Raw genomic sequence first — 22,254 nt, forward strand, 5'->3', positions numbered from 1 at the left:
ACCCATGCACCCCTAAGGCAGGAGCCCCGGGGGGGAACTCCAAGACTCCACCACCTTCCTGGTCCCTGGTCACTAGGCCCCTCCCAGCCGTGCCTCTACCCCTCAACTGCTCTCCTCCCCCCTGCCCCCATACACACCTTTATCCCTTGGGTTCTGTGACTGCCACATCCTGTATTAGGAGCCTTCTCAGGCCCCTCCCGAGAGCTGGAGCCCTGCCCCAGGCCCTGCAGCTTTGCTGTTCCCAAGGGAAAGGGCCCACCCCAAAACCGCAGGGCCCTCACCCACTTCCTCTGTGGGTTCTGTTGGCCCGGTCCCAGAGCCTAGCCCTCAGGCCTTAGTGATGGGCCCGATCAGTTTTGGCCAGAAGCTCCTTGCCGCCCAGGGCCAAGAGGACCTCCCCTCTCCTGAAGAGCTCCCCTGAGCACAAGCCCCAGCCACGGGGCTGGGCTTCCTGCCCACATGTCCACCCACACAGGCTTCAAGCTCAGGTTATAAAAGTCATGTCTTTCTGGGAAGCTGGAGACAGAGGCCAGAGAGCGATCGGGACAGCCCTATTCCTGGAGAGGTGAGAGCAGGAGGCTGACATGGGCACTTCCCAAATGTCTCTTGAGCACCCATGATAACGTGGTGAAGTGGTGCCTAGATTCTTAGCATCAGGCTCACCTGGGTTCCAATCAAGGCTCTGCCACCTACTACCTGTGTGACCGTGGGCAATTCACTTCTCCTCTCTGAGCTTCAGTTTTGTCATCCGTAAAACGGGCCTGCTGTCAATGATCCCAGACCGTTGTGGTGAGGACTCGATGACGTGACGAAGCTTGTACAGCTCTCAGCGTGGTGCCTGAGACTCACACAGCGAGGACTCAAGTAGCAGTGGGGCTGGTGTGGATGATTCAAGGCAAGAGGTGGAGCGGGCTGGAGGGCAGAGTGAGGGCCCAGGGCAGGAAGGGAGGAGAGGCCTGACTTTGGTGAAGGATTGACAACAGACCCTGGTCCAGGGCCTGACAACACGCTGGTGAGACAAACAGCGGGTGAATTTAAGAATAGCCATTAAGCAAGATATAACCGCTAAGGCCCTGAGTCCAGATTTCCCAGTCCAAAATTCATATCGGCAAACAAACAAAAACTTTCCTTTTTCTATGACCTAGTGAATCGCTGTTCTGAGCTCCTGCGCCACCAAGCGGCAAAACACCAGATGTCGCCGATTCAAGGCAATGCCAGGATCGGCTCAGGCGCTCCAGGGTGGGCTCAGCCACCTCAGGGGTCTTCTCGCTCAGGGGCAGCATTTGCCCTTGGGGGCTTCTTCATGGATGTGGCATTGAGGGGACGGGGTGCCGTGGTGGCTCCTCGATGGCCCTGCTTATTCTGGTGTCTGCCTGGAGAGGTCTGCATCCCGGCTGGTCCCCGCCTTGCAGTTCCGGAGGCCACGTGTCCTGGTGGCACACCCTTGCCCACCCGGAGAGCTCCCTGCTTGCAGGCTCTGGGGTCCCAACTATGCCCTTTTGGCCAGCTGGGCAGGGCTGAAGTTCAGCTAGTAGGAGTCAGTACAAATGTACTGGTTGAAATACTATGGCGCCTCCCCAAGGACCCCTGTCTCCTGTCTTCCTCAAGATCCAGAAACCCCCACGGTTAAAAAGGAGTGCTCCATCTTTTAACAGCTCACAGCATTACTAGCCACAGTAGCAGCTGTTGGGCACACTGCTTGCTAAGCGCTTTGTGCCTATTGTTGAATGTATTCCTCACAACAACCTATGTTTACTCCCATTTTAAGCTGAGAAAACTGAGGCACAGAGAGGTCAAGGAACTTGCTCAGGGTCGCGCAGTCAGGAAGTGGCAGATCCCGGATTTGAAGCCAGCCCACATAAGGGGGAGGGCACTCCAGGTAGAGGGAATTGAAAGCACTCATGTGAGGTGGTGGGAAGTGGAGGCTGTGTTTAAGGATGAGCGACCTGGAGCCAGGGGGAGAAGAGAGGGAAGGAGGGCTGGGGAGACGGTTCTAGGAGAGGCAGAACTGGAGATGCTGGGCAGTGGGTCCCCCCTGGGGACATGGAGGTGGCCACCGGGATTCCCAGCTCTGTGTTTGCAGGTCCTGGCGGGGAGGATGCTGCTGTTCTGGGGGTCACTGCTATGCTGGGGGCTGCTGCCCCAGGCTCAAGGGCAGGCCCGGCACCTGCTCTTCCTGCGGGTCAGCAAGGATCAGCTGGAGACAGGTAAAATTTAAGGAGTGGAATGCGAGAGGCAGGAACTCAGGGAGGGGCAGGGGTGGGAGACGGCACCACCTCCCCAAGACTGCTCTTCTTCTGGCCTCCCCCTCACCAGAGGCAGAATTTGCTAGTGCTGACTCCCCTTCCCCTGCTCTAACACTTGCTGTGGCTCCCCACTACCATAAGTGCCTCATCCTGGCATTCCAGACCCTGCACCTCCAGCCTCTTCCACCACCACCTGCCCTGACTTCGTCCATGGACTTCCCAGCCTCCTTCCTTTCCGCCTACAATGCTCCCTCCCTCCTTCCCAGCATGGTGAATTCTGACTCACGCTTTCAGGCAAAGCTCTAACAGTCCCTGTGGTGGGAATCCCTCCCAACTTCCCCAGGCAGAAGGAGTCTCCTTCCTCCAGGCTCCCATAGCCCTTTGGTGAAGCCTCATCTATGGCGTTATCCAAGTGTATTGTTCTTCTCCTGTCTATCCCTCTGTCTGTCTGTTTGTCTCTCTCCCTCTTGACCACAAGTTTCTTGTTGTCCGTCCACCTCCCCCCATTCACCACAGCCCAACCTCACTGATCTTTCAGTTTCCTAAACTCACCAGGTTCATTACCACCTCAGGGACTTTGCACATGCTGTTCCCACTGCCTCTCCTCCCAGACCTTGTAATAGTGGATTCCTTCACTTTGTTCAGGTCTCTGCTCAAATGCCTCCTCCTCAGAAAGGCTCTCTCTGACCACCCTATCTAAAGTAGACCCCCCCCCAAGTCATGCTCCAACTCAACCCCATTTTACTTTCTTTGTAGCCCTTATCACTTTGAATATTGCCTTGTTTGCTTTTGCTTATCTGATTGTTCGGTTGTTGCCCATCTCCCTTTCTAGAAGTGCCCTCCATGGGGGCGGAGCCACACTGCTCCTGTTCCCTGGGCCAGGAAGAGAGTAAGCACGTAATAAGTACTTGCTGCTAAATGACCATCTAGATTGCTGACTCAGAGCCACTCAAATGCTATTGGGTGTGTATTGAGTGACTAAATGAAGGGCGAGCCCCTCACTGAGGAGGGGCTTGTGTCCTCAGATATTTCAGACCTGTTCTCGGAACAGCGCATCCTGGACCGCGTGACCAGGATTCCTGTGACGGAGGCTGCAGATGAAGGCGTCCCCATCCTGGACCACCTGCCCTTCGTGAGAGAAGGCCTCTCCAGGAAGAGCAGCAGGCTTGACCTGTCGCTGCTCGGGGACCTGCTCTCCGGAAAGAGCCTCCCACTGCTGGAGGAGCTGTTCCAGGCGGGCGGGTGAGCTGCGGGTGCCGCCTCCGGCCTTTCCTCCCCCAGGCCCGGCTGTGTCCCTGAGCCATGGGGTTCCCTGGCAGGTGAACCCCTGTGGGTGGGAGCCCTGGGTGTCCCTGGAGGTTCTCTACAGCCCAGAAAGTGCTCAGCAAGGGCATTTGCATTGTCCTCAGCCTCTCTAAGCCACTTGGAATCTTCCAAGGAACAAAGCAGAGTCTAAAAGGGCCCTCGGCGTGGCAGCCCTCCAGCCTCCACATTCAGCCTGCACCTGGCACTGCAAACTGGCACAGTGTTTTAAATGAACTGACGACATTTTAAAGTTAAGAAGGTTTCCATCAAAATCTAGGTTTTCTGACTGCATTGGTTTGCTAGAACTGCCATAACAAAGTGCCACAAACTGAGCGGCCCAAACCACAGAAACGCCTTGTGTCGCAGTTCCGGAGGCTGGAAGTCCAAGGTGGAGGTGTCGGCAGGCTTGTTTCCTTCTAAGCACTGTGAGAAAGCATCTTCTCGATGCCTCTCCCCTAGCTCTGGGTGGTCTGCTGCCCCTTCCGGTGGGTACCAGATGAGTCACCAGCTCGTAGCGCTAACGTTCAAAAGTACAGAAAACTCTGGGCTCCTCCCAGCTCAGGGAGACGCTGGACCTGAGGCCACCAGAGGGAGCAGAAGGCTCACGTCCTCCTTCCGGATGCTCAGCAGGGAAGGCGGCCCTGAGAGGATGACGATGGGATCACCAACCTTCTTGCCTTCTCTGGCTCTCGCCTGCTTGCTTCTCTTTTGCAAAGCACTTGTACTTGAATTCAGACTGGTTAAATAGCCTTAGACAGCTCCTCCCGTGTTTTCTCCCCATTCTGTAGAAGGTGACCCGGAGGCCTAGAGAAGGGAGGAGACCCACCCAGGTCTTCAAGGCTTGGGGGCTGGAACTGGAGCCCACCGTTCTGCAGCTGGGCCAGGAGTCAGGGAAGGCGTTGTTCCAACGCTGCCCCCCACCCATCCTGGGGTCCCCTCCATTCTCATTAACCCAGACACACACACTCCACAGAGTCATAGCGGCCTCATCAGGCCACACCAGCACCTCCCGTACCTCTCACAGGTTGATCATAGAAGATGCCAAAGGACCTGAGGTCACCCTGCAAATCCTAAGCGACAGCCTGTTCCAGGTCACACTGCAGACTAAACTGTACCTGTCCCTCCAGAGGTGGGTACACTGGGCGCCTCCTCCCCACCCCCTCAGTGCCAGGCAGCCCAGCCTTCATTGCCGTAACTCAAGAACAGCCATGCAGGGCTGGCAAAGCCTCCTGCCCAGGTCACCATACGGGTCGCAAAAGTCCTTTCTACTTGGGCATGTTTCAAAGCCAATTTTACTGACAGGGAAGGGAAACTGCGGCACAGAGTGAGAGAGGGACCTGCCCAGGATCACACAGTGAGTCAGTGGCAGAGGCTGAGATAAACCCCCCTGACCTCCCTGTTGGGGACGTGTGCCCCATCTGAGTAAAAGGCGGACGTGTTAACGGGAATATCTCTGGAGGGTCTGGTCCAGGCTCACCTTGGAGTGCAGCGCACCTGGACTCCAATCCCACTGACCATCCAGGCGACTTGAGCAAGGGCCTCTCTTCCCTGGGCCTCAGTTTCCTCATCTATAAAATGGGTGTGATCGAGTCCCCAAGTACACGCGGCTGCTGTGAGAGGAGCTCACTGCCTGTCTGAGAGTTCAGACGGGACACTAGACAAAGCACGAGGACACCGACCCGGGGTTGCAAACTCGACAGCCAACAGAGGGAGCGATTCAGGTGGTGTTTGCATGTGAAACGGGAATATTCTTTTTTTTTTTTTTGAAGATTTTATTTTTCCTTTTTCTCCCCAGAGCCCCTCGGTACATAGTTGTATATTTTTAATTGTGGGTCCTTCTAGTTGTGGCATGTGGGACACCGCCTCAGCGTGGCCTGACGAGTGCTGCCATGTCCGCACCCAGGATCCGAACCGGTGAAACCCTGGGCCGCCACAGCAGAGCGCGTGAACTTAACCACTCGGCCACAGAGCCGGCCCCTGAAACAGAAATATTCTTAAATGCCCTTTAGGAATGTGTCCACTCCTGTTTTTCTTGTAAAGTATGGCTTTCTTCGTTTAGCTTCCCTTTTTAACAGAGAAGTGAGTGCAGGAAAATGTCTCTGGGATAGAGACGTGGGCCCAGAGAACTATTTCTCTGCTGGATGGTAAACACACCGTTGCCTTGTAATGGTGTGCAGTAAAAACACAACTTGACTCCTGGCCTGTTGAGGATGGTGGCAAACTGAGGAGCCTGTGGCCCATCTCGAGGTCACCGTCAGCCCCAGGTGATGCCCACCTGTGAGGACACTGGCCCGGTGTTGTCAGATTTTTCAGGTTTTCCACAGTGTGAACTCTACTTTTAATGAACTCCCCTAGTTTCTCACTTGAGCCCTCCGTGCCACCGCAGGCCACTGGCCTGTGACTTATGGCCTCGACCTTGGGCTGTGGCTTGGAGCGGCCTAGATACGCTGCCCCTGCAGGATCCTGCGGTTCAGTGTCATCAAGAACATCCGCATCGGGGTACGGCTGGAACAGACAGGGAACAAGACCCGCGTGGCCTTCGACGACTGCCACACCCCACCAGGGAACCTGAGCATCGAGGTCCTGGAGAAGTGAGTACCTGCCCACTCCTGCGCGCCCACCGGGCAGAGGAAGGTGCCCAGCCTTCCTGCCCCACAGCGGCTGCTCAGCCCCTCGCTGAGACACAGGGCTGGGGCTGCCTCTCCCAGCCTCGCTGTCTACAGTCACCAAGGGCATCAGGGACAAGCTCAGGCCACAGCTGCACACACCACGCACCAGCATCTCCTGCCTCCATGCTGAATGTCATGGCTAAGAGCATGATGCGTCCACCCAGGTCAAATCTCAGCTTGACTGCTTCCCAACACTGGGGCCCTGGCCAAGCTATTTGACGTCTAGGAGCCTCCGTTTCCTTACCAGTAAAATGGGATTGTTCACAGAACCCAGCCAACATGGGGTGGTTGTGGGGAAGACATGAGCCAACCCATGTGACCCACTTAGCACAGAACCTGCTGCACAAGGTGGCCACTATCTATGATGCTTATATTTACCCAGCACAAAAGCTACCTCCTCCAGGAAGCCTGCCATGACTTCCACTGCCAGGTGTGATCTCTCCTTCCTTGAAAATCCCAGAGATCTTTATCAGAGAGAGAAATAAAGGGAGAGAGGCAGAGAGGGAGAATCAAGAAGGAATAAAGAATTGTAGGAGAAAGTCAGGGAGAGAGAAAGCAAGAAGGAGGGAAAAACAGAAAAGGAAAGTGAGGAGAGAGAAGAGAGAGACACCAGGTGAGAAGGAAGCAGGCCCTCTGAGCTTCCAAGTTACGCAGGCCTGTCTGGGCCTTCCTCAGCCCTGCCCGAGACCCCCTCCTCTGGCCTCAGTCTCCCCTTCGGTGGCATCTCAGACCCCACGGCTCCCCTGCCCTAGGATGAACCCCTTCCTGGTGAACGAAGCTCTAAAGGTGATGACTGGCGTCCTGGACAAGACGCTGCCTTTCTTCCTGCAGAAGATGGTGAGTAGCTCATGCTCCCCCGCCCCCTGGGAGAGGGGTGTGATCCTGAGGGAGAGCCCCTCGACCTCACCCCGACCCCAACGAGGACCCCCATGCCTTCCCTCCAGGTGTGCCCCCTGGCCACGACCCTGCTCAACTCGCTGCTGGAGGACGTGTTGCACATCACTCTGGGTACGTAGCTCCTGGCTGAGGAGGGAGCTTAGCTGCTGTCCCCCAACTGTGCGCCGGGAACTCTCCTAGGCTCTGGGAGACCAACGGGAAACAACACCGACAGGGCCTGCCCACAGGGAGCCTGCCTTCTAGTGGGGGAGAAAAGGGCATATGCCCTCTGACCTTGGTGAGTCATTTCCGCCCCCCTCGGCCTGGGTTTCCCAGTCTGTGGAATGGGATTCGCCGTCGGCCTGCACGTGGGCTGCGGTGATAATACATAGAACCCGGCACAAAGTTATTATCAATAAATGTTCATCATTACAAGAAGCACAGGCCCAGCCCACAAGGAGCTTAAAGCTAAGCAGAGAGGGAGAACGACTTTCTCCCGCTTTTGCTGCCTCCCCATCCGCCCCCCAGAAAGGCTGAGCCCCAGTTTCATTTCCTCACTGTAGCCCCGACCATCTCGGGCCCAGAAGACTTCCAGTACCATGTCACCACCACAGAGCTCACGGAGGAGGCCATCCTGATGCAGGTCCAGGTGAGCCGGCCCCCTGCCGGGGCAGACCCTCCCGGGACATCCACTGGTCTGGGGGAGGACGGGCAAAGAGGAGACTGAGAGGGGAGCTCCTCGGGATAGGAGGCCAAAAGGGGAGGAGGAGGAGCAGGCAGAGGAGGTGTTAGGGGAGAGAGAAGGAGGGAGAAGAAAGGGGAGACCCGGCAGGCCCCGCCCTCGGGAGCTCCTGCTGAGCCGAGGAGTCCTGCCTCCGCCCTGGAGAGCAGGAGAGGCCACAGGGCTGTGTGTCCCGTGAGCAAAGATGGGGCTCCAACAAAAGGGCAGGGACTCCTCAGATGGGGAAACCGAGGCCCAGAGAAGGGACGAGGCTGGCTGCCCGACTCCCGTCCCCATGGAATGGTGGACAGGAAGCCTCTGAGCGGGTAGGAAGGAGGCGCCATTAACAAGGGCGCAGAGAGGGGAATGGGGTCAAAGGAGGGAGAAGCAAGAAGACGGGGCTCTGGATTCCACAGCAGCTCCACCTCTGCCATGGGCAGGGTCCTGAGTAAGTCGCTTCACCCCTCAGGCTTCAGTTGCCTCAGCGACAGTTCCCATCTCCTGGTGCTGCTGTGAGGTCGACAGGAGACTATGCACGTAATCGGGCAGCACTGTGCTAGCACACAGTGGACCCTCGGGGTGCCAGCCGTAAGCACCTGCTGGCCAGGGAGGCTGGCCACACTGCCTTTCTCCTTTCTCCTTCATTCCTCTGAAGCTCGTGACCCGCTGCGGCCCAGGCCAGAGAGCTCCAAGGCCTGACCACCTGGCCCCCCAGCCCCTCCCAAAATTAGCCCAGGGCAGCATGGCGGACCTGGCCTTTTGGCTGGAAGCGTACAATGACATCCTGTCCTGCCTCTACACCAGCAAGGAGCTCCTCGTGGACCTCCAGGACTCCACAGTGAGTGCTCAAGGAAGGGGAGCGATGCCGGGAGGGGACACATAACATTATTGTTCTATTTTCCACATGAAGAAACCAAGGCCTAGCTGGCAGACATGCTTTCTGAGTGGGCCTAGGTAAGTCACTTCCCCTCCTCTGGAGGACTCCTAGTCAGCCTTCAGAACCCAGTGTAGAAGTTCCCTTCTCTGGGAGGACTTCCCTGAACACCCAGTCTCCTCAGTTATTCCTCTCTTCCTTCATTCATTCTGGCATTCATTTATGCTGCAAGTATTTACTGAAGGCCCACTGTGTGCCAGGCCCTGTGCACACAGGGTCCCTGCCCTTGCAGAGCTCAGAGTCTAGTGGGGGAATAGAAACTGAACAAGAAAACAGTCAGATAAATAAAGTAATTCATCTTATACTAAGCAGAGCAATGGATCAGTAAGTGGCTGGCAGAGATGAGAGGGCTACCCTGGACGCTGCAGTCAGTGCAGACATCTCTGAGGAGGTGGCCTGACTGGTGACAAGGAGGCACACACTGAGGTCTGCAAGAAGAGGAAGTCCCAGGGTGGAAGAGGGGATCAGATGAGGGAGGGACCCAGACCCATCACTGCTCAGAAGCCCCCAGCAGCTCCTCACTGCACTCGGAACAAAGTCCAGTCTCCTCTGCAGCTCCCGGGGCCCTGTGTGATCTGGCCCCTGGCCGCCTCTCCAGCCGCACGTCCTCACCCACTACACTCGAGCCTCACAGGCGGGGCTGGTCCCCACCACAGGCCCTTTGCACATGCAGGTCTCTCTGCCTGAAACGCTGTCCCTCCTCTGTTGGTCTCAGTGCAAATGTCGCCTCCTGAGAGAGCCCCTCCTCGACCACCGCATCTAAATGTCTAAAGAAAGCTCTCCCCTGACCCCCGCCTTCCCTCTCTCTCTGTTCTTTTCCCTTCTGAACACTGAGCACACTGTGCATATGTGTGTGAGTAAAGTTATATATACACATACACACACCTGTATGTATACTGTGTGTGTTTATTTATTTAACTTTGCGTGTTCACTGTCCCCCCATTTCAAGGGCAGGGACTAAGGATGGTATACTCTGTGAAGGGCACACAATGGTGCTCAGTAAATGGTGAAGTGTGAAACCCTAAGATCCATATCTGGAGGAGATCTAATGTAGTTGTTCCATTTTTCACATGAGGAAACCAAGGCCCAGACAGGGAAAGTGACTTTCCCAAGGTCCCCCAGCAGGCGGGATCAGGACTGGAGCCAGGTCTCCTGCCTCCCCCTGCCCTTCCCTCCATCCCACACAGGTTGGCAGCTCTGAGACAGCTGGAAGTAAACCCTGCAATTCTACGTCTGCAGAGATTCTTACAGCAGTGGGCAAGGACATACGTGCAAGGCGTCTTTGCAGCCTCACTTGTTATAGAGTGAAAAATAAAAATCTAGGTGTCATCGATAAGGAAAAATAAGTCAGCTTATGTTCATACAACGCACAATACTATGCAGCTGTTAAAAAGAATGGGGTTGTTCTCTGCGTGTTGACGTTGAGAGGAGCAAACAAGGTGCGGGACCGTGTGTTTAGAATGTTCCCATCTATCCATGTTTATATGTGTGTAGAAAAAGTCTGTCAGGATATGCTCCAAAATGGCAAAGGTGGTTACCCTGAGAATAGGACTTAGGGGAAAAGGGGAAGAGCTGTTGGGGTGGACTTTTACTTTTACTTTTGCTTTATATATTTTTGCACTGTTTTCTATAATGATTTTCAGTTTTCAAAAATCAATGGAGCACAGATAGGTGGATAGAAATGTGATAAAGCAAGGATGCGAAAAGGTTAACAGAAGAATCTAGGTGATAAGTATACAGATGTTCTCTATAAAAGTCTTTCAACTTTGCTGTAAGTGTGGAAGCTTTCACGATAAAATGTTGGGGGAAAATCAGTGAAACAAAGAAAAAGAACTTTCCAGAGAGGTCATGATGGGAAGCCTGGCGAATGGTCCTCCCACGCTGAGACTGGCAGGTGTGCAGGTGGTGTCTCCAGCTGGGGACAGTTACATCTCGTTGAACCCATTGACGCCCCCCTGGACCTGCTCAGGACGGACCTGCAGGATTCTAAAGGCCAACACGCACTTTGCCCTTTGTCCAGGCGGCCGCCCTCATTCAGCTGCTGTCACTGAGAGAGCTGGAGCCCGGGCCGGAGGTGGGTGTGTTGCAGCTGCTCCCCCAGCACCCTGGCCAGGATCTCGGGAGGGACTCTGGGAGCGGGGCAGGGTGGGGTGGGCCACAGTGCATGCTCAGTTGGCCAGCGTTTCCTGCCGGATCCAAAGATCCCTGCTCGTGCTTCACATGATGTGAGGTTGAAGGAGGCGATTCAAGTAAGGCGCTCAGCCCACAGTCCCGCCCGGGCGACCACGGCACTGGCTGTCGTTATTGTCCACGGCTCAACGAGACCCCGAGCCTGCCAAGGCAGACGGATGTGCACACGGTGGATAACAGCGAGCAGCGGCTGTGCCAGGCCCCTCCCCTGGGTCGATCCAATCCTGGGCGCTCCCCGCTTCTCACACAGGAGCAAGCCAAGGCTCCGCAGGCCGACTCCACTGGCCCACACTCACACTGCTCAGTACATGGCAGAACCAGGATCTGAACACGGTCCCGGACTCTGAAATCCATGCTCAATGGCCTCTCTGCAAAGGCTCTTAGAATATGGCCCCTGATGGACGAACAACAATAATAACCATAACCACAACAGCTAACAGGCGTACAGCGTCACTAGGTGCCGCGTTCTGTTCTAAGCACTTTACACAAATTAACTCATTTAGTCTCCATAACAACCTTATGGGGTAGGTACGATTATCATCCCTATTTTACAAGATGAAAATTGAGACACAGAGAGATTGGGAAACTTGTCTCAGGCCACACAGCTTGCAAGTGGCAGAGCTGGAACTGTGGCTCCAAAATCTATGCTCTTACCTGGTATGCATGCCCAGGAGAAGGAGGATGTCATCTCACCTCAGTGCAGCCAAGGGAGGGTGAGTGACTTTCCCAAGGTCACACAGCAAGTTGCTGCAGAGCTAGAATGAAACTCAGACAGCCTGACTCCTAAGGTGGTCTTGTTCCCAATCCTCCAAGCTGAGGGCTAAGGAACACCTCTACTGTCCCTGCCTGCACCTTTTCTACTTTAACCCTATGCAGACTTCTGGCCAGTCCAGAGGGAGCGTGGGACTGACCGTCAGCACCCCTGACCCTCCCACTGTCCGCCTGGATGGCCACACAGCCATGGCCCTCCAGCCGGGCTCATTGGTGCTGCGGGGGCCCAGCAACACCTCCTCTGTTTCCGTTTCCTGGGTGAGTAAAGCTCGCAGTCCTTTGTTCCCAGGGGTCCTGGGTCCACTCGAGGTCCGTCCAGGGCAGGCGGACTGAGGGCGGGCTGCACAGGGCAGCAGCAACCCTCCCACCACGCCGCGCTAACACTCCATACAGTCCACACCCAAAGAGGCGTGCCAGGCTTCAAACTGTCTACTCGGACACCCACTCCCCCAGGTGCAGCCCCAGCCCTCCCCAAGGGTGGCCTCAGCGACTAGGGGGCTTTGCATCTGAGACCCTCTCTCAGCGGCCCTGCAGGGTGGCTGTTAAGGCTTTCAGCCGTCCCCCTGCACTGGGCTGCATCGAAAGCCCTTGTCCACAAACCCGGGAGAAAAGTCAGAGAAACAAAGCTCACGAGGGGCTGCAGGGGTGTGTGTTCTCTCTTCCCCGAGAGAGGTGATCTGGCTGGACCTGGGAGGAATTCTGGGGACATACAGGCCCCCAAAGTCTCAACTTCTCTGTCCGGAGCCCCTTGGGATTCCTATTTCCCATTCCACGAACCTTGAAATTGGCCCCCTTGAAGGGGCCTCAGTTGAGGAGGCGGGAGGGTCGCCCCACACTAGGTGAGTCCAAGAGCATCCAGTGTGTACAACAGGAGCCTGGGGTCTTCGTTGGCATGAGTCTGCGGCCAAGAAGGCGGTCATCTCTGGCTGCCGGTGAAGGTCCTGTTTCTGGTCTATAAGGTGACCGCGTGAAATATGGAGGCCCATAGACAAATCCCTCAAAACCAAGGGGTCCTCTGGCTTCCACAACAGTGATTCCACAGCCAAGTGACTCGATGCAGAAGGCCTTCCCGCCCCCGAGCTGCGCCCCCTCCCGTCGTGCCCAGCCCCGGCCTCCCCTGCCCCCAGGAGCTCCAGCACCCACCGTGCCCTCTCCTGTGGCAACAGCACACTTTCATGGTCTGAGCACCCGTGGACCAGCAGCTGGGGCGGGGAGAGGACCAGTGGGGGGGCCGCGCTGGACAAGGACTCAGGGGGCTGGGGCGAAGGGAGTCCCTCTGCTGGAACGCCAATTCCTCTCCTCTTCTGACCTAATTTCAATTCCTCATAGAAACTCCTTTCAAAGGCCATGTTTTCCTCAAAAAATCAGGAATTAAAACTCCAGTTCACTACCAACAGGTGATTTCTTTTGGTTTTGGATGTTCAGCAAAACAAGGCGGCTCACAGAGAGAGAGATGGGGGGAGAGAGTGTGGTTCAGGGGCGCAGGTTTCCATGCCTGCTGTCAGCTGCACGGAGTGGTTACAGGAAGGAGGGGGGAGAGGGAAGGAGGGAGGAAGGAGGGAGGGAAGACTGGCAGCCCCTGAGCACTGCACCCCCCAAGCAGCGGCCACGACCTGAAAGGGTGACCTCTTTTCTCTGGCAGCAGCACGGTCGCCCTGGATCCCTACCCCGCTGGCCTTGCAGGTCAGGTGAGTCTGTTTCTTTAGCCTCGCCCCCTGGTCCTGAAGGACCCCCAGCAGGCCCTGGGTCATTGCTGTAGGGGTTGAAAGACTCCCTCGCTTTCTATCATGGATCTCATCCTGCCCTGGAGCCCCGTGCCCCCCGTGGGGGGTAGCGGGAGCCCCCAGCACTTAAACACATCCATGTCATTCTTTTGTACACTTAGCCTCGTCTTAGGTACTGGGATGTGTCAGTGAACAAAACAAAGGTCTCTGCCATTAGGGAACCCACGGTCTAGCTTGGCGAGGCCAGATAATAAACATAAGCACAGAAAGGTAAATCACACAGTAAGCAGGCAGGGGATAAGGCTACGGAAAAAGCAGAGGAGGGGCTGGGGGATGGGGAGGGTGGGAGGGGGAAATATTAATAAAGGAAGGTCGAGGAAGGCCTCAGAGAAACAGGGCAATTGAGCAAAGACTGGAGGGGGCGGGAGGGAGCTGTGGGGTGTGGGGAAGAGGGGACCCAGGCCCCCAAGGCAGGGGAGCGCAGGAGGTTCAGGACCAGGGTCTGGGGCAGAGGGGCCAAGGCAGGGCCTCCTAGAGGGGGCTGGCTTTTCCGAGTGAGACAGAAGTGATGACGGGTTGTGAGCAGAGGAGCAGAGGACCAGAGGCGCGGTATTGGGGGCAGGGAGCCACTGGGCAGCTGGCAGAGTGATGCAGAGGGTCATGAGGCTTTGACAGGTGGTGGCAGGCGGCCAAGGGGGGAGCGGCCGTGGGGATTGGATGTCTTCTGGAAGTGGAGCTGGCAGGATCTCCTAGACATGCAGAGCAGTGAGAGACGTCCAGGAGGATGCCAGGCTTTGGAAGGCGCCTCCCCCCTGCAGGCTGGAAAGGGCCTCGTCGGCCTCTTCCGGGAGAGCGCCCAGTGTGCACCCCCTGCAGGGCCCTGCATCCCCACTCTGGGTTTCCTCCCCCCTCAGCTTCCCAGCATGGTGTCCTGAGCCACCTGTGGCCCCTGCGCCACGTGTGGCGGTGCGGGGACTCTGCTGCGGTGTGACTGGTCTGGCCCTCCCTGCTCCCTGTGAACGAGTCACCGGACCAGCACGAGGTCTCTTCCCCAGGGGCTGATCTCACTCCTACCCCGGAAGAGCTTTCACTGTGCCTGCTTGACTGAGGGAGGCCCCATAAAGTAACTGCCCTTTGTCCCCACCCTGGGACATCCCACAATCCTCCACATCCACAGGACTGTGAGCCTCATGCCTCAGCCCTAATGGGGGAAGGCTGCAAGATGGAAAAACCACAGAACAAAAGGGTCAGATGAGAACATGTACTGGGAAACACTTCAAAAGTATCATCCCTGTTACCTCAGGCTTCGCTCCAGCCTTACTTGCATAGAATGTCAGGGTCAAGAGGTCCTAAAGATCATCTTCGCAGGTCAGGGATCCTTTCTGTGACATTCATCAGAGGGCCGTCATCCAGACCAGGGCTATCCTGTATGGTTGGAGAGGTCGTGCACTGTACAAGCCACCCACATCACAGACAATACAGATATGAATGTGCTTATGACAGTCTCCCAACAGATGGGAAAACAGTGTCTTGAAGAAAGGGAGTCCTTCGCCAGTCTGTCCAAATGGGTTGGAGCAGCCCCGATCAAGACCTCTTGAACACCCTCAGTGACAGGAGGCTTGCTATGGCAATGAGAAGATTCCCGCCCCATTAGCAGGCAACTCTCAGCATTGGAAGCTCCTCCCTGGACTGACCCAAAGTTGGTCCTGTGAGGCTCTGGCCCCAGGTTCCTCGTGCCCACCTATTTCCCCTCTGGGCTGCCCTGCAGAGACATGAAGATAGTCAGAGACCCGGGGTGAGGGTGGCTCTTTCTCAGGCCCCTCAACTTTCCCCAGGCCCCTCACTAACTAGTCATCCAGCTCCACTGCCCTTTAAAAGTGGAGTCCCCAGGACACTCCTGACTTCCTGTCGGTACCTATGCACTGGAGCCCCCCATCCCCGTGGTCAGAATCTGCCAACCCAGCTGGGGCGACCTTCCTGTTCCTCTTTCATTGTTGTAGGAAGAACGTCTGGAGGCCTTGGTCTTGGAGCTTCTGAAGAGGACGTTTCTGCCCCATCACAACGGTGAGCTGTTTCTCCTCATGCCACTTTCCGTGCAGCTTGGAGCAGCATCGTCCATGTCCGGGGCTTTGCACAGACGGCTGGCTTCTGCCTTGTCCCCCGGGGTTGGTTAGGGATGACCCATGGGCAAGGCAGGAGGAGGCAGGGTGGAGGCTGAAGTCTGAGGTGTGAGGGGGTGGGGAAGGGGCCACGGGGGCCCTCCTGTCCTTCGCCCAGGGAGCTAGTGGTGATGGGAGCTCGGAGGCAGGGCCAGTGGGCACGCAGGGCTTCTGGGGGGAGGCGGGGAGCAGCGTGGAAAATGAGGACAGGAAGGGCCCCTGGAGTGGTGGAGACACCGCTGCAACTCCAGGCTTGCAGGACCGGGCAGGGCACAGCCCAAAGGAAGTGGCCCAGGGGGGCCTGGCCAGCGCGCCCACCTGCAGTGGGTGCCACACAGCTCAGTCGATGTCGCCAGCGGGGCAGCTATGTTTCCTCTGTGAGGGATGCAGGACGCTGAACGTTTTGAGGCCCCGCCTCCATCTTTAGACATCAGCGACAAATCAAACTTTTCCTGACACCACCGCCCTAGTTGGGCTCCCTCAGAAGCAGACCTGAGACAAGGGGGTGCAGGGGTTTGGGGAGGTGGTCCCAGAAAGCTGGAGGGGCGTCGACGTGAGCTCCACGGGAGTGAGGAGCCTGGACAGGCTCCTCTCCCCCAGAACTCACCGCCTCCTGACCTTACACCTCCACTGAGGTGGGCTGAGTGACAACCACCCACCCACCCACGTGATTATTGGGTCAGCACCTGTGTCCCCAACCAGAAGGTAAGCTGCCTGAGGGGAGGGACCCCTGTCTTTGTTTTCCCTCATGTTCCCTTCACCCAGCAGACACTCAGGAAGTACATGTAGGATAAACAGCTCAGACCTTACTCACCTCTGAGAAATCATCTGGCTCGGCCTCCTTGTCTTTCCGACGGGCCCAGAGAAGTTAAGTGACTTACCCAGGGTCACACAGCAAGTCTCTGGCAGAGCTGAGTCCAGAACTCTGGCTTCTTGGTTCCTCAAAAGGGGCTTTTCTCTGTTCTCCAACTCAAGGACTCACGTTAGGAGTGCAGAGTGAGGCCAGAAGGGCAGGCTGGGATTCAAATGCTGGCCAGGCTGAAGGGTTTGGCTCATGGAAACCAGGGAAGGTTCTGGGCACGAAGTGAGCAGATTTGTGTTCGAGAAGGGGGACCAGTTGGCAGTGGGGGACAGTGGTGATGGAAGGTCCAGCAAGGCAGCCAGATTGAGAGGCCAGGTGGGCAAGGATGCAAAGTGACCTGGCAGGGGGCAAAGAACCAGGGAGAAAGGGCCCCACCCATGCCAGTGCCTCCCATGGGCAGCTCACACAACAAGTACATCTTAGATCCTGGACCACAGAGAGCCATGGCGAGGGTCAAGAGATGACCCAGGGGCTAGGCCTGACCCGGGAAGCCTATATGGTCCTGCAGGGTGTGAACACAGGCCAGTGGGATGCACAGCACCAGGGGTGCTGTTCACACTAGAGTCCTGTCCAAAGCTCCCCCACAAGGAGAAAAAGAGCAGGGCCGAAGCCACTGAGGAAATGCGGGAGGACTGCCTGCAAGAAGCGGCCTGAGGGTGAGAGAATTGGCAGGGGAGAGACTGACGAAAGCCTGTGCCACACGCAGGGTCATCTGGGTTCAACACAGAGAGAGGAGTGAGACGAGGGGGTGCCGAGGCTGGGAGCTGGCAGGCTGGTGAGGAGGCCTCTGAAGATCAGAGGACAGACAGGACCAGAGACACCTGTCCCTCTTCTCCGTCCGCCCCCACCTCACTGGGCGGGACAACGCATCAGACCAGCAGGGGTGGCAGACCTCCCCCTGAGCCCAGAGCTATGACGGGCGTGGGGAGAGGGCCGGCCAGTGCGGAGGAGGGAGCAGGAGGGCCCAGGCCAGGCCTCAAGGTCGAATCTCAGAAACTCAGTTTGCCAAAAATCAACTGGTCAAACGGTTAACTCTTTGAAACCTAATTTGCAAAATTACCAATTTTCCAAGTTTAGTACATTTACCAATTTACCAAAAACTTACTTGAAGTACTATTTTTCATATATTTGATAAATGAGTATGTTCATGAATATTTTTTCTTTGATATATTTAATGGATATTTTCTAATGAATATAACCAAATTTCTAGTGTTTTAAGGGTAATTTTCAGTTTATGCTGACTTCTTTCTAATCCTTTGCTGAGACATTTTCTGTTTCTGCCACCATTTTAGTATTTTGAGGAACACATAGCGTTTTCAGTCATTTCCCTCAATTCAACAAGAAGAATAAAATTCATTAATAGATTCCTAAGAAGCCTTCAACAAATCGAACATTCCTTAAAATGCTGCCAGGAAGAGCATCTCCATGAGAATGTGTCCATGGTTACTGAAATTCCCTTCAGATACGTTCTTAGTAAATGGGCAGAGCAGCTGTTCAGAGACCCGGCTGTCTGGAGTGGGGCTGCCCAATGCGGGATGGAGACAGCGCCCCCCCAGGAAGGGGAGGCGGGAGGGGGCACCCCCGGTCCCTTCCCTGATCTGGGCAGTGAAGCAGCCGGGGCTCAGCTGGCCTGGCCCTCGCTGCCCCTGCCCTGCACCACAGACGCCTCCGCCCACCAGGGCACTGAGCTCCCCGACCTGCCCCTCTCGCAGAGCTGCTCAGAGAGCAAGGCCTCCCGCTGCCCAGCATCAAGGGCATCTCCTTCGACCAGGCCCGAATGGAGCCCTCCGAGGTAAGCGCTGAGAAAGGAGCTTCCTGAGACACACGTGGGAGGGCAGAGCTGGGAGGGCCTTGGGGGTCCAAGGTGCCTTGTCCCCACCCTGCAGGGCAGAGGCTGAGGCTCGGGCAGAGGCTGAGGCTCGGGCAGAGGAGGCCCTCCACGTGGCAAGCCCTTTACCACCCCTATCTCACAGCCATCCTGGACGTGATGCCCCATTTACAATGAGAAAACTGAGGCTCCGAGGGGCTCCATGAATCCCTCAGGGCGCCACAGCCAAGGCTCGCCCAGAGCGTGGGTGCCTTACACAGGTGATCTTCACAATTAGCCCCATGAAGTGGATGTTATTATTTCTCCCATTTTACACAAGAGAGAACTAAGGCTCAGAGAGGCAGAGAAACTTGCCCAGGGCAGCCGAGCCAGGATTCCAACTGGGGTTCATCTGACTTCCACCCCCCACTCTAGAATCTGGTGTCCCGATCCCCAGAACAGGGCTGTTGCCTCCGGCGCCTGCTGTCTGTGAACCGCCAGAGGGTGGGAACCAGGGCCAGCCCTAGGCTGGGTAAAGCCAGGGAGGAAAGATGCAGCAGAGACCAGAGAGCAGAGAAGACTCGCAGAGGAACCACAGAGGGGCTGCCGGGGGAGTCTGCCAGCTCTGCATTTGCCCCCTGGGCCGCCCTGCCTCCTCCGGCGCTCTCCCTCCCCTCTGTGAGTGGACCTGAGAAGAGGCTGACTGGAGGGGAGTCAGTGGGAAGGGGCTGAGCTGAGAGAGGCCCTTCATTTCTTCGTGCCCTGCCTTTAAAAGAGCCCCACTCCTAAGCAGCAGCTCAGAAGGGACTTCAGGGGCGAGGCGGAGAGAGAGCATCACACAGAAGCTCCTGGCTGGGTGACCTTGGGCAAGCCACTGCCTCTCTCTCAGCCTGTTGTCTCTGTCTGTAAAATGGACGTAAAGACAGCTCTCACCCCGAGCTGGAACACCAACACAAGGGACTGTTAGGAACGCTGGTTCCGCCAGCCCTAAGCCAGCATTTGACAGAATGTGACCCGCCACCCCGGACACAAAGTGTGAACTTCAGGACCCTCAGCCTACGCCCAGCCCTGGACCCAGGACTCCCAGTTCCCAGTTCCCAGTCCTGACATTCAGGAGACACTAGAAATCTGCTTCCAAGAACCGGGAGTTTCTGTGCAGAAGGTCTGGCCTGTGCTCCTCCCCCACCCCCACCCTCAGGCCTCCCCTAGATTCAGCCCAGGGTGACCCCAGCAGGTCAGGGCTGGGAGAGCCACTGTGGGTGGTACAGGGGCTGCTCCAGAAATGATGCCACAGACCCTGGAGAGGTGGGCCCGAGAGGGCAGGGGCCCCCATAGCTCTGAATGCCAAAAAGAGCAAAGTCAGGGCCCAGCCCCCCCAGTGTCTCATAACTAGACCTACGGTGGCAAGGGGAGGGAGGGTGGGTGGGCTCGCCGGGTCACTCGCTGACTCACTTCTAGGTGCCTGACTGCTGTGCCAGTTACATCTTACACCACTCCAGGTGCACCACTATACTGTAGTTTACATGAATGACACCACCTAGAGTTGGGCAGTGCACAGTCTGCACATCCTTACATGCCTGGCCTGATCACTCCCTCACTCACTGTCATTCATTCATTCAGTCAGTATATGTCACTGGCTGCTCTGTGCCTGGCCCTGTGCTGGGTGATGCTGAGACAGAGATGAGTTAGACCCAGTCCCTAACCCTCCAGGAGGTCCCATTTTGGTGGGGAAAACAGGTGCAGGAGCAGATGGATTCCAGGGGTGTAGTTGGGTCTGGCAGAGGTTTGGGCATCGTGGGTGGGAGCAACCCCAGCAGGAGGAACCCCAATGCGGCAGAAACATTAGCAGCCCCTTGATACACAGGCTTTGGGGGAGGGCCCTAAAGACTGGTCTGTTCCTTCCTCACAAACATTCCCGAGGCCCCCCTCTCCCTCCATTCTATTCCCTTGTCCAGTGGGTCCCCCACCCTTCCTTCTTGCCAAGGGGAAGGTGTGTCCTCAGGACACATGGCCCCTCTCAGGTGTGGCCAGGCAGCTCAGGGAGAGCCGGTTTGGTGAGCGCGGATGGATGGGGCGCGCCCGCTTCTATCCACAGGATTACATGCTGCTGACCGTCCCGGAGGAATAGCTGCTTCTCACCGCGGGCCAGCCCCTCCCCTCAGCCCCAAGCGCTCCAGACCCTCGGGGTCCAGGAATGGCTGCAGCCACAGTGGAAAATCTCAGCGGCGATAAAGATGATTCTTGCTGGAGAGGGAGTCTGGTTCTGAGTCTGCTGGGGGGTTCTGGGGGTGGCGGGGCCGTCTGGGAGTGTCTAAAGGGAGAGTTTTCTCCCCGGGAGTCCCTGTTCTCCCCCGGCCCCTCAGAGAGGAATTCTGAATTCGGTATTGAGTGTCCCAGGGAAGGAGACGCCTCAGAAAGTGCAGAAAGGGCTTGAGCTTCAAAAGCCCGAGAGGACGGGGAGCAGGGAGGATGCGGGGACCCTGCACACGGACGAAAGCCTGGACCCCGTGAGGACGAGGAGCGAGGAAGACGCGGGGACCCCTCGCACGGATGAAAGCCCAGGCCCCGAGAGGACGGGGAGCCGGGAGGACGTGGGGACCCTGCACACCTACGGAAGTTTCCCTGGTCAAGAGGCAGGAAGAGGAAGGAAGCAGGAAAGAGCAGTTTTGGGGTCCCTAAGAAAGGGGGGGCACAGGACCCCAGAGATATTTGGGAGGACCTGAATGCAGAGGAAAGGGGCCAAGGGAGCAGCCAGACCCCCAAGAGGGGACCCAGGTCCTGGTGGATGATTGTGAGACAGCCGCCCTCAGACCTCCCCTGACCCCTAAAGGTGTGGCAAGCAGCAGCGTGATTTTTCTGTGCCCAAGAGCAATGCCATCGAGGCAGAGAGCCAGGAGCCCCCTGCCCAGCAACACCCCAGTCCCATGAGGCCCAGGTGGGGCGGGGCAGTGAGCAGAGACAGGCTGGGCCCCAGAGGGCTTGGCAGTCAGAGAGATGTATACAGCTCCGTGGTTGCCAGGGATGGGGAGATGACAAAGCAGGCAGATGTCCCCCCAGCACACATACACCTGGGCACCTGCCAAAGCCCACAGCAAGTGAGGTCTGGTCCCAGGAAAAGGCACTTGAGGAGACTGTGGCTGGTGATAAAATCCCCACCACGGGCAGGATGGAGGCTCAGAATTGTCTGTCCCGGGAGTGAAGGTGAGGTCGGCAGCCCGGTAACCCCAACCAGCTCTGGAAGCTGGAGAAGTTGTCAGGCTGGCCCTCCTGGAGGCCAGCTCTCCACCGTGCAGCCCAAACCATGGAGGGAGCCTCATGGGTCTGGTGCAGGGTCCCTGTCCCGTAGAAGGTTGGAGCTCAGAGCTAACCGTGCTGTGAGTTCTTTACTTGCCTCCCCGACCTGTTTCACAAATGTGGACCACATGCCCAGCCTTGAGGGAAGAAAGTCCCCAACAGGCAGCCTCCAAAGAGGTCTTTGGGCAAGAGGGCAGGATGGCCCCGCACTCTGGCCTTGCAAGGTCTCCCGACCCTTGGTGTGTGTAAGACACACTGAGATAAGGTGGAGTGTGGGAGGGACTCTCCCGGAGGAGAGTTAAATCCTTACCCCATGCCCAGAATTTTCCCACCCGTATGTGAGCACGTTGCCTGGCACATGGTAAATCACAAAATGATCGAATGGAGACTTCCTCAGGACCTTGCAGAAAGCTGGGCAGGAATGACCTGTCCAGGCATGAGAGAGCCTCTCCCACCAGCCACGGAAGCCTCCTTCCCCTCCCATGACTTTAACACGTGCACCTCTCTGTACAGTCTGCAGGCACTCACGTCTGATATCCCATGAGATCCTCGCAGTAACGGGGGTGGCGCCTCATAGGGCATCCTTCCCTGATTTCCCCCATTTGCCAGGCAGGGCAGACCACACCACTTCTGAGGCTGGAAGTCAGGACGCCAGCTCCCAAGCCCACCCCCCACCCCTCCACCCCACGTGGCCTC

At 56.9% G+C, this 22,254-nt stretch overlaps 1 protein-coding gene across 6 annotated transcripts; it reads left to right on the forward strand.

Moving 5' to 3' along the window:
- Nucleotides 1–445: 445 nt before the first annotated feature.
- LOC106840848 (BPI fold-containing family B member 1-like) lies at nt 446–20,519 on the forward strand. 6 transcript variants are annotated; one of them, XR_011494616.1, is made up of 17 exons: nt 446–565; nt 2,084–2,207; nt 3,272–3,488; nt 4,576–4,680; nt 6,011–6,142; nt 6,973–7,057; nt 7,165–7,228; nt 7,660–7,745; nt 8,473–8,655; nt 10,772–10,825; nt 11,818–11,970; nt 13,042–13,109; nt 13,355–13,400; nt 15,437–15,500; nt 18,170–18,249; nt 18,344–18,545; nt 20,360–20,518. XR_011494616.1 is itself a non-coding variant. In XM_044748477.2 (16 exons), exons 2-16 carry the CDS (start codon nt 2,099–2,101, stop codon nt 20,390–20,392), a joined length of 1,479 nt encoding a protein of 492 aa, XP_044604412.1. In that variant the 5' UTR covers nt 446–565; nt 2,084–2,098; the 3' UTR covers nt 20,393–20,519. The 6 variants fall into 6 exon arrangements, 4 of the variants coding, with proteins under 4 accessions (XP_044604412.1, XP_070341853.1, XP_070341855.1 ...); XR_011494617.1 differs by having other exon boundaries at nt 13,358–13,400; nt 20,360–20,512; XM_044748477.2 differs by lacking the exon at nt 18,344–18,545 and having other exon boundaries at nt 20,360–20,519.
- The last annotated feature ends 1,735 nt before the right edge of the window (nt 20,520–22,254 follow it).

This window comes from Equus asinus, chromosome 15 (genome assembly GCF_041296235.1).
Source record: "Equus asinus isolate D_3611 breed Donkey chromosome 15, EquAss-T2T_v2, whole genome shotgun sequence".
Lineage (NCBI taxonomy): Eukaryota > Metazoa > Chordata > Mammalia > Perissodactyla > Equidae > Equus > Equus asinus.